The following is an 11,952-nucleotide window of genomic DNA, read 5'->3' on the forward strand; positions in this document are numbered from 1 at the left end:
AGTTAAAATTCTTTTTCATGAATATGGCATTTGTGCAACTTTGGGGTCCTTAAATGGTTTTTAAAATAATCTTCCAACAACATTATTGTCTATTTTGTCTATTTAGAATATACTGTTAGAATTAAAGTCACACACATTATATATTATAGAACTCCAGCAGTCTCCACTAGGGGGCGACGTTTCTGTGTGTTGATATTTACGCTACTTAAAACCACTGGCGCCATCTAGCGGCCATACAGTGAACTTTAAATAAATGACTATAAAGCTTATAGGATGGTGATGCAACACAGTAAGCAATGTTTTCTTCTTATTGAATTACAATTTGTGGTGATTATTATAGAAAAGTTTCTTCTCTTTTTTCCCCGCTTCTCTTCTCTTTTGTTCTGTCTTTTTCTTTTCTTACAGTTACAGTCTTACAGAGACCATTTATCTTCTCTTCTGTTTCATCTCCTTTCCTTCACTTTCATCTTCTTTTCTACTTGTTTTATAGGATAAAAACAACTTGACAAACTTCAGGGAGTCTCTTTACTTTCACATCCAAACACACTTCATCACTTATATTAAGTTTTTTTTTTATTGTATTAGTAGAAGTTTATTGTTTTACAGAAAAAATATGTGAATGCTTTTCAGTATTGTGTTTATTACAAGTGTTTATTCCTTTGCCAAAAACATTCATTAATTTACTAGTTAATAATAATAATAATAATAATAATAATAATAATAATAATAATAATAATAATAATAATAATAATAATAAGGTGGAGTTGGTAGCCTAGTGGTTAAGGTACTTTATTACCAATTCAAAGGTTGTGAGGTCAATTCCCAGGTCCATCAGTCTGCCACTGCTGGGCTCCTGAGCAAGGCCCTTAACCCTAAATTGCTTGGTTGTATAAAGAGAATGAGATAAACATGTAAGTCACTCTGATAAGGGCATCTAAGTTGTACTTTTGCCCATTTAGGGTTGTGGAAAGTCCAAAAGACAAAACAGTCTCTGTGTTTTTGCTTTTATTTAAATATAATAATCTAAAATAGATTATTATTATTATTATTATTATTATTATTATTATTATTATTATTATTATTATTATTATTATTATTATTAAAAGCAAAAACTTTTTTTTAATAAAAAAATTAAAATGATATTATATTTTTAAATGTCTTGATCAGTCATAATATTACATGCTGGAAGAGTGATCTTAAACCCTGGAAGCAAGAACTGTTGTTTTTCTTCAAGCAGACGTCAAAATGTCTTTTTCTATTCATCCTTTTCGTGTCCTAGCTTGCAGTGATCAGTTGCACTGCTCGATCTCAGATGGCAGATATCCTGACCGAAATTTGTATGACATAGCACCAGGTTCTGTAAACAAACAAGCAAAAAATAGAATTAATTAATGAACGACTTAATTAATTAGACTCAAACCATCCATAGTGATAATAATAAATTAATAATTTACTTTGGACATTAAACATGATAAAGAGTTTGTCCAGGTTATTCTGGGGTCATATTGTGGGGACCATAATTTGCTAATTTCTCCCATAAGTCTATAAAGATTTTTAAAAAGAGGGGCCTGCAGTCGCTCAGCTCTCCTGTCAATCACAGCAACACTAACCAATCAGGGGCGTCTGATTGCAGAGGTATGAACAAGTGCCTCAGTTGGAATGATGTGATCACCTTCACCATCATTTTTTTTTATTGTTGTTTAATGTTGATAAGATCATATCGTGGTTTTTCACGCATCCACTTGTATCCATTCAATAAAGATATATAAAAAAAATCACCATTGTTGGTAGTTAGAAGCGAGCTGGCCATTGGGTGGGAATTGAGCTTGAATAAAAATATCTCTCTCTCTCTCTCTCTCTCTCTCTCTCTCTCTCTCTCTCTCTCTCTCTCTCTCTCTCTCTCTCTCAATCTTTCTCTCTCTCAATGTTTCTCTCTCTCTGTCACCCCCCCCCAGTCCAGTACAAACCAAATCATCAAATGGATGCTATTGAAGATCATAGTATGCACTATGCCTGTCATTAGGCCTGTCCTGCTTCAGCCTTGCTTTTATAAATGTAATAAATATAATGTAGTTGAACGTACCTTCGTAACAGGTGGGAATCGGCATTTGTCCGTCGTTACACTGCATTGTCACAGGATAGCCACAGTTTCTCCCATTATTCATACAGTAGACAGTGACAGACTCTGAGTGCAACACCAGGTTGGGACTGAAGTCCTCAATCCATATCTTTAAACCTTTGTACATAATGCGTCCCCTATATATATTAACCTTACAAGGACCTGGCAGAGAATGAGGAGGGAAAAAAGTATTTATTTATTTGTTCTCTCTCTCTCTCTCTCTCTCTCTCTCTCTCTCTCTCTCTCTCTCTCTCTCTCTCTCTCTCTCTCTCTCTCTCTCTCTCTTCCTATCTATCTATCTATCTATCTATCTATCTATCTATCTATCTATCTATCTATCTATCTATCTATCTATCTATCTATCTATCTATCTATCGTTAAGATCTTTAAGATATGGTGTACATGTTTTTTTTCAATATTAAACCTCATATATGTTCATAGCAATCTATATATGCTTACAATATTATCTAAGCTTAGACATTTATTTATTTTCTTTATTTGTTTAACTGTTACTGTGATTTACAACATTAGTAAGAATTATTAGATCAGTGACACTCCAAAACATGTCGAAAACAAATGTCCATATTATTATTATTATTATTATTATTATTATTATTATTATTATTATTATTATTATTATTATTATTATTATTTAATTTTCAATTAGAATTTAAAGCCACAGCAATAATTTTTTTTTATTGAAGTCATTAATTTTTTTATCAACCCGATCTTAATCAATCCAATCAGCCCAGAAAGTATGAATCATACACATATCTGTTTGTACACAAATCTCCCTATTTTTTTTTTTTAATTGTGCATATCTCATAAATGTTTTGTTGTTTTTTCAGCGCTTGGAGCTACGTTGAAATTCTGTGGTATTTGCACGAAGGCAAAATCAAGATAGGGTTCAAAAGTTCAACCGATTCCTCGCTAACTTGGTCTGAAGTTAATGAAGCTCACACCATGGAACATGTGGTGCACAGTTAATCTCTCACAGCCTTCTGTAAACTGGATTTTAAAAAAATCAATGTTGAAATAAAAAACATGGCTGACGTTGACAATGTGTTCACAGATGTCTATGGAAGCAAACACAGGCCTGATGTGACTACATTATAAACTCAGGATCAAAGGTTTGTCAAATGTGTGTGTGTGTGTGTGTGTGTGTGTGTGTGTGTGTGTGTGTGTGTGTGTGTGTGTGTGTGTGTGTGTGTGTGTGTGTGTGTGTGCGCGCATAAGATTTCCAACATATCAGTGTAGGTTTGTAACGTAATGTGGTCTAAAAGATTCAAATCACTTTCTCTCTAAAACATGTGCGTGTTTCGTAAGGTGAGGCATGTATCACGATACCATTATCCATTTCTGTCTCTGTATCTGTTCAGTGCTCAAAATATTCATATACAACTTCAAATTTGTGAAACCAAGCAATCCTCCCCCACAAGTTTCAGTGAGTTCTCCAAAGTTCACCAAAACAACACCACATGTTTGTGCAACGTTTTCTGGTTGTGTCCAGCAGGATCATGGTCTCTGACTATATACTTTTATACAGTATAAATACCTCTGTCTAGTATTATCTGCTCATCTGATCAATGGATTTGTTTACAGCCATAGAAGGCATTTAGTCTAGGTGTGTATAGAGATCAGGGCCAAATCATATGTCAGTTGTGTAAGGGGGAGGTTTTAACTTTCCTACAGGCATGAATGAGGTGTCAGATCTGTATTCCAGCATCCTTAGTGACTGCATGTTCAGAGTCACGGAAGTTTCTATTGCAAGAAGTAGAACAGAGCAAAGGTAAAGGAATGTCTTGTGTGTAAGATCTCACTGTCAATCACAGTGACGCTAGCCAGCCGTAGGCATCTGTGAGATTATGTATATGGAAGATGCCAGTAATGCTTTGCACTGCCATGTGACCTTTGGCTTAGACAATGCCTACTTCAAGTTCTAGATCCAGATACGGAACTGAAGAGAATCAGATACAAATCGCAGCATTGCGATATATAGTATCCATAGTGTGTGTGTGTGTGTGTGTGTGTGTGTGTGTGTGTGTGTGTGTGTGTGTGTGTGTGTGTGTGTGCAGGTACCTTTACATGCAGGAATACTGGACCATAAGCCAGTTTCTGTACATTCAGCCTCCACTGGTCCAACGAGGACATAGGATGGGTTACAGCCGTACTTGACTTTTTCCGTATACCCATGCTCTCGAGTCTCAGCAAATGACAGAAATCCATTCTCTATTACTCTGGGCACGGGACATGTTACTACTGCAAAAAAAAAGGACCGTATTAATGAGAAATGAGTGAGAGTGAATGAATGAGTGAATGAATGAGTCTCCCTTAACCTCCGAGCACACACTGTCATTCAGCCAAGAAATATAATGTTTGCAAAAATTGGAAATTTTGAAACCATGGATTTGGAAGCATGGATTTGGACTACAGCATTCTACAGCATTCACTTCTGAGGTAATGAAGTAATTCGTACTCACGCTTGCACTCTGGTGGTTCGCTCCATGTGCCGTTGGCAGTGCACGTGGCTCTTTTCTCACCAAAGAGAACAAAGGGAGGCAAACACTCATAGGTTCCTCCAAAACCAAAATCTACGGTGTTCCCACTGAACGCTCTGTCATATACGATTTTGGAGTAAGGTGGAATAACCGGAAGATCACAAACAATAGCTGAGGTGGAAAAAAACAAACAATTAGACTGTGATGCAGGACATCAGGTTTTAACTAAGTCTGATGATGATTAAGTGTTGGCGTACCTTCACACTGTGGGGGAGTCTCACTCCACTGGCCCGTGTGTAAGCATTTGCTTTGACTGGCTCCAACCAGTATGTATCTAAACACACACAAATAAATACCAGAAATGTTTTACAGTATATACACACGTGTTTAAAACTGCATTTGGAATATTATAATGAATATTTGTATTATATTTAAGTACAGAATCCCTGAAGCACAAGTTTCCCTGAAGCAAAAAAAAATAAATTAACTAGAGACTCATTCCTTTAACCTTTAAATAAAATGTCTGCTTACAGAAAAATGTTCCTTACCAACAACATTTGGCATATGGCATTATCCAGAGTGACTTACATTTTATACAACTGAGCAATTGAGGGTTAAGGGCCTTGCTCAGGGGTCCAACAGTGGCAGCTTGGTGGATCTGGGATTCAAACTCTCAACCTTCCCATTGGGAGTCCAACACCATAACCACTAGGCTACTACATCCATACTATACATTATACTATACTACATCCCTGTAGATATCCATAATGACATAACATTAAAGGCAGGGTCTCCGATTTTTGAGAAATGCTTCAGAAAACTGAGTCGGGCCGAATAATAAACAAAAATCAAAACAAAAATCAAAACAAACGTGTAGCCAATGAGAAGAAAGGGGCGGGGCTTGTCAATATGCAGCGGAGAGAGTGTTCAATGCGCATGTGTGACATTAGCAGAAAGCGGTTTTAACACTGACATGAAGGATAAAAACAAAGAAAGAAAGCGAAGAAAGACTTACGATAAGGCAAGAAGTAGGACGTGTTAATAATATAGGATCAGCTTTCCAGTGCTGGAGAGAACTGAAGGAGCAGGAAGTTAGCGCATATTCACAGGTTGGAGTTTCCTGAGTCAATAACTCCTGATCTAAACGCTGTTACTACACAAATAACACCTCTTTTCTATCGTAGTAATGTAGAGAGGCAGCTACAACCTCGTTTTGTGTAGTAACAGCGTTTAGCTCAGGAGTTACTGACTCGGGAAAGTCAACTTTACTTAAGACGCCGAGGCGCTTTTTTCCTTCTCGATAGGTGAGTAACGTTGGTTTTGCTTTGTTACACAGAAATAATATATGCCTTTGTCCTTTACATGATTATGCTTGTGTCATTTTTGCTTGTTTGTTTATCTACAATCGTATTGTTCTTCCCTTCAGCTATGATAAAGACACATTTCTTTCCATTAGTAGCCTGGGTTACGTATGTATGTGCGGGCGGAGCTATCAATACAGGGGTGGGACCTATTTGGGTTAGGGGCGTGTTTGTTTGTTTGTTTTGTCAACATTGGCTTTCAAAAATCGAAGACCCTGTCTTTAAATAGAAATTACGACATAGCACTTTCAAAACTGTCACTGGTGTTGAAAAAACAAGTTATTAATTAAAAATAACAAGATACTGAATTGAAATCCCGACATGACTCTAATCAAAGCTCTCGTACTGTACGCCCTACTTCTTCCATAAACGTTACCTAAATGACATAGTAACGTTATAAAATGGATTTTTCTTGAGGTTCAGGGCTTCTGTATGTAAGAAACACCAAATCCAGTACATTCCAAGCTTCTATAGAAAGATATGAGGCAATATGTATAGTGAAATGTATTCACCCCTCCAAGCAGGAATACGTGATGACGTTTTGATAAACAATTCCTTCGAAGTCTGCTTTTCCATTTTGCAGTGATTTTGGAACCGGACATCGCTTTGCTGCGTGAGAACATTAGAACATAATAAACCATCACCATGGGAACATGTGGGGTGCAACATGAATCTAATTTAGTGCCTTTATACTGATTATTGCTTATTTAAAACCGTCTTGGAAATCTGTGCGCAGGAAATCAAAGCATGCTTGATAAGTTGAGCTGAAGCCCGGTTAGGTTTCTGTGAGTATGACAGCACAGGACTGTGTTTACAGATGTCTCAGAAAGTAAACACAGTGAGGTCTAATATGACTGAGCCATAAGTTTTGAATTTGTGTGTGTTTGTGTGTGTGTCACCTACTGTATGTGTGTTTAGTTGTGTAAGAATAGAAGTATAAAAAACGCTTCACGTTGCTTGAATAAGTAACTTAATGTCGCTTGTTGTTTATAGGAATCTAATCACTTACTGTTGATCTGATGCTCTGGAGTTCATTCCTTTTATACAATGATTTATAAAGTGATTTATTCCTTTTCTTTATTCCTTCTCATTAATAAGACAACAATATAATTTGTCATAATCTTACACTGGTGAAACTTTTAATAAATAATAGGTCAAATATGAAACCTCTTGTAGATAACATCAGCATATACAGTACATATACTGTACAGTACACAATTATACAGTATGTTTCTTTCTTACAAAATGTACGTATTTATATATATATATATATACTATATTATTACCATACTATATTATTGTATACTATACTATATTATTAAGTCCTTAGTAAATAATGGTGCCAAATTGTATTTCCAAGATGGCTGCCTTTATTACATTTTTTCCAGTAATTTTTTTTCATTTATTTCTGAATAATTTATTTAGTTTTAATGTGGAGTTTAGTGTCTGTGGTAAAAGATTTTGGTTAGGAAGGCAAATGTAACCTTAAAAATGATATTTTGAGACTGATCAATTCTTTTTAACATCACTACAAGTTTGTGTGTTGTCTGCTTTATCTCACGGTTGCACTTCAGCTCGCGCGTGGTCCACTCTCCATTATTTTTGCAGATTATTTTACGTGACCCCCCGGCATTTGAGTATCCCTGGGTGCATGACAGTGTAACCTCCGTCCCTGGCTCGAAAAATAACTGTCCTCCACTCAGCTCTGAGCCGTTCTCCTCAGGAGGCCGACGGCATACTGAACAAACACAACACACAACACACACACACACACACAAACACAACACACAACACACACACACACACACACACACACACACACACACAAAACCACAAAATAAATATTGTCCCGGGGATCGAGGCTCAGAAACACAGACGCGTGGATCACATGTCAATCATAACAATCATAAGCTGCTGCAGACTGCTTTTATTGTTTATGATTCAGAACTTAGTCTCGTCACAGTTTATGCCCAAGTTTTCATGCTTGCTTCAGCGGATGATCTGAAGATCATGATACTGTAGATATGTACTGTAACTAAGACCAGTTGCGGTAATCATAACCATGCACATCAGACAACGATTTATAATCTCAGAAAGGAACGGGCTTCATTTTCAAGTCTGTTTCCTCTCAAGGTTTCTTTCCCATTTTTCCTGGTTTGATCATTAGGGCTCACATTCTGCATCTGTATTTCTGTAAATTCTTTTTCTGGATTAAATATTTCTTCTAAAGTAACTGTTAAAGCTACGTTTCAGAGCTAACGTAAAGTAAGTAATATTAACTATACAATATATACTTACTTATACTACAATTAAGGCCCCCGAATACTTTCTCCTTCATACTTAATACTCAAGTTTTCCCTTCGGTCAAATCCTAGAACATTCAAACAAATCATAAAACCATTATTTAGAACGTAAGTTTCCTTTACTTTACCAGTGGTCGAGGTTACAGCGGTGAGCAGACACCCGTGCCATATAAACAACAGCAAGCACTGAAAAGCTGTCCTCATCCTCATATTTACTGTAGGTGTTTTTAATCCACTGATACTGACTACAGAGACTTTTCTGGGTTGTTTGTAGAAATCGTGTATAGACAAGCTGGGGGAGGTGATGGAGAAACCGGGTCATCGTCATTTACCAGCATTCAAAAGTTTCTGACCTTTTGAATGTTTGCACACTCCCTTCATCCTCCTTTGTGTGTTACACATCCAGTCAAAACAGCTCATGTCAGAAACAGTTTATTGCTCTTTTTGAGTTTCAGAGATGTGACAATTCTAGATAATACCTTTATAAAAGAAATTAAATCAGCTATTAAGCAGCAAGCAGATGTTTAGTGTTCGTGTTTTTCTTCATCGGAGCAGCGGTATTTGCTTTATTAGCCGTTGGGTTCCTGAGATTGACAAATCTGAGCTCAAAGGTCAGAACAAGAGATTTGTTTTGGCAATTTAACATTGGCGTTTTTTTTTTTTTCGTCTTTCACTAAGGCTTTAAGAGATAAGGCCAAAAAAGTGGACTGCATTTAATATAATATAATGATGCAGCACATCAAAGTTTCCTGACTGTTACTGATACTGGAGACTCCTTCCATCAACATTAAATAAAATGTCTACTCACAAAAACTTGCACCGTATCAACAGGACATCGGTTATGACAATATATGAAGATAGTTATTCAATTTAAATAATAAGACAATAAATGAAAATTACGACAATGCTTTAAACATATTTAACCAAAGTGCTGACACAGGAGACTTCTTCCATAAATGATAAAGAAATGTCTCTTCACAAGCTTTGCCATAACAACATGTCAACACTGTAATCTTGTTTTTAAGTAAAAATAACGAGATATTTATATAGATTCATAATCGTTAGATAGGAGACAGGAAATAAAAAAGATGGAATGATATCAAACTGATTTAGGAAACAGTTATCCAAGGTGGTGGCCTATCTAATGCTACAACATACACACAACAGGACATGAGGATGAGTCTGATTCTTCTCAAGGTTTCTTCCTCAAATTGTCTTTAGGGAGCTTTTCCTTTCCAAAGTTTCATTTTATACTTCTGTAAAGCTGTTTTGTGACGTTGTACATTATTAAAAATGAACCCCGATCCTCAACCCAGAGCCATAACCGCCTGAGCCACCACTGCATTATGATTAATAGGGGTGTAACAATATATTGTGATATACTACATCATGATGCAAAAAATGTGAGCTTTACACTGCACTCTTTGAACAACTACACAACCCTGTTAAAAATAGTTCTTCGGTAGTGTTCTGCATATCGCTTTGTTCTACAGAGCCCAAGAGAGAACCTGTGGAAATCTGTCATTTTAGCCGTCTTTGGTGCTCTAGTTCAGGTTAAATTGCTCTTTATTTGGAGTTCAATCAATAATATTCCCCAAGTCAGAGGTATTCATTGTCTGTCTGTCTATCTACCAGGCTAGTGGTTAAGGTGTTGGACTACTGACTGGAAGGTCATGAGTTTGAATCCCAAGTCCACCAGGCTGCCACTGCTGGGCCCTTGGGGAAGGCCCTTAACCTTCAATTAGAAGTTATATAAATTTAAACAAATTGTTAGTCACTCTAGGTAAGGGTATCTGCTAAATGCCAGAAATCAATCAATATATCTATCTATCTATCTATCTATCTATTTTTAAGATATGGTGTACCTTTTTTCTGTACAATATTAAACCTCATATACTGTACGTTCATATCAATTTAGTTTATTTATTTAGTTTCATACAGACTGCTTTCATTGTTTATGATTCAGAACTTAGTCTCGTCACAGTTTATGCCCAAGTTTTCATGCTTGCTTCAGCGGATGATCTGAAGATCGTGATACTGTAGATATGTACTGTAACTAAGACCAGTTGCGGTAATCATAACCATGCACATCAGACAACGATTTATAATCTCAGAAAGGAACGGGCTTCATTTTCAAGTCTGTTTCCTCTCAAGGTTTCTTTCCCATTTTCCTGGTTTGATCATTAGGGCTCACATTCTGCATCTGTATTTCTGTAAATTCTTTTTCTGGATTAAATATTTCTTCTAAAGTAACTGTTAAAGCTACTTTTCTGAGCTAACGTAAAATAAGTCTGACCCACGGTCCGATAACTATACAATATATACTTACTTATACTACAATTAAGGCCCCCGAATACTTTCTCCTTGATACCTAATACTCAAGTTATCCCTTCGGTCAAATCCTATGTAGCGATTTTGGCTCGCGAAGCAAGGTAAATATTTATAAGTAATTGTAATGTGTTATAGTGACTCTAAATATTTTAACCTGAGTTGAAATTAACGGTACTGGAATTAACATTACACTTATTTGGTCTGTTCGTCCACCGAACAGGCCGTGTAACTTTATTAATTCTATGAAGGAGGTATCTTCCCGGCCTAGGAAGGTTCACTCCCGTTTTACTCTACACCGTAATTTAAATTGAATTAACTTAATAGAGCATGTAGTTCAGACCTGATGTTGCAGGTACCTTAATTTGTGAGCGATACTCAGAGACAATCACTTATTTGGCACAAAGATATGGCATTTAATGAATGAGACAAACACAACATAAAACTAACTACACAAACAAACAAAAGAAATAGGGAAAACGAAGATGATAAATAAAGTAAAACAAAGAAATTAAAATTGGGGAAAGGGAGGAAGAGACTGGAAAGAGAAAACTAGAGAAAGGAAGGAAAGGAATGGCAAGCTTAGACTCAAAAATTAATCACACCCTGACTGGGAAATTGTCACAGAAACTTAAATTCACCTTATGATTCAATGAAAGATTCCTACTTAAAATTATGCATCTAAATTGATTGGTAGAGGAAACGGCTACTTGCATTGGTTTGCAGCACAAGAATCTGGATGTAACGGAGAAATCTCAGTCAGAATGGGGTCAGGCGTTCTTCCTGGAGGTTCTGGAGAGTGGAGCTTGCCGGAAGTTCTATGAAGGAAGATGGCGTCGTCTCTAAGCTGTTCCAAAAGTCTGACCACGGATTAGTGGTGTTTGTGACAATTTAAAGGTCGCGAACTCCACCCATCTTTGGGGAGATGACCAATACTTCGGTCAAGGTTTTGGAGGGAAAAGCTCCCTTTGTTTCAGGTCTCTGTGGGCGTGGTTTAGCTATCAAACTTTTAGATGACTTTAAAGTTTGATCCAGGGTATATTAAGATGGTATGGCACCTTTCATGCTCAAATAAAATACACCAGTGTTTGAAAAAAATGAGTAACCGATAATTTTGTGGTCATTTGGATACTAAACATGAAGGGTAATGACGGTATGAAGGCAGCGGTACATTACATACATAGATCAGTAATCGAAGGGTGACTGATGTCAATACGATATTGTGTTCTTATAAAGGCAAAGAAACAAAAATGAAACACAGAACAAAACTGCACTTTCCTTAGGGAAGTAAAAAGAAAACGATAGCTTCGTATACATTCTGACATTAGACCTTGAAGGGGCAT

At 36.5% G+C, this 11,952-nt stretch overlaps 1 protein-coding gene across 2 annotated transcripts; it reads right to left on the bottom strand.

Annotated features, from left to right (window-relative positions):
* Window positions 1-511: 511 nt before the first annotated feature.
* On the bottom strand, window positions 512-8,599 carry LOC113634606 (beta-2-glycoprotein 1). Of its 2 annotated transcripts, XM_027133686.2 has the most exons (8): window positions 8,410-8,587; window positions 7,540-7,716; window positions 6,491-6,587; window positions 4,875-4,951; window positions 4,600-4,788; window positions 4,199-4,378; window positions 2,084-2,281; window positions 512-1,357 (listed from the first exon to the last, which is right to left on the bottom strand). In XM_027133686.2, the coding sequence occupies exons 1-8, from the start codon at window positions 8,489-8,491 to the stop codon at window positions 1,290-1,292; spliced, it is 1,068 nt and encodes a 355-aa protein (XP_026989487.2). In that variant the 5' UTR covers window positions 8,492-8,587; the 3' UTR covers window positions 512-1,289. The 2 variants fall into 2 exon arrangements, with proteins under 2 accessions (XP_026989487.2, XP_047670275.1); XM_047814319.1 differs by lacking the exon at window positions 2,084-2,281 and having other exon boundaries at window positions 8,410-8,599.
* Between the last annotated feature and the right edge of the window lie 3,353 nt (window positions 8,600-11,952).

The sequence above is a fragment of the Tachysurus fulvidraco genome, chromosome 5 (assembly GCF_022655615.1).
Source record: "Tachysurus fulvidraco isolate hzauxx_2018 chromosome 5, HZAU_PFXX_2.0, whole genome shotgun sequence".
Classification (NCBI taxonomy): Eukaryota; Metazoa; Chordata; class Actinopteri; order Siluriformes; family Bagridae; genus Tachysurus; species Tachysurus fulvidraco.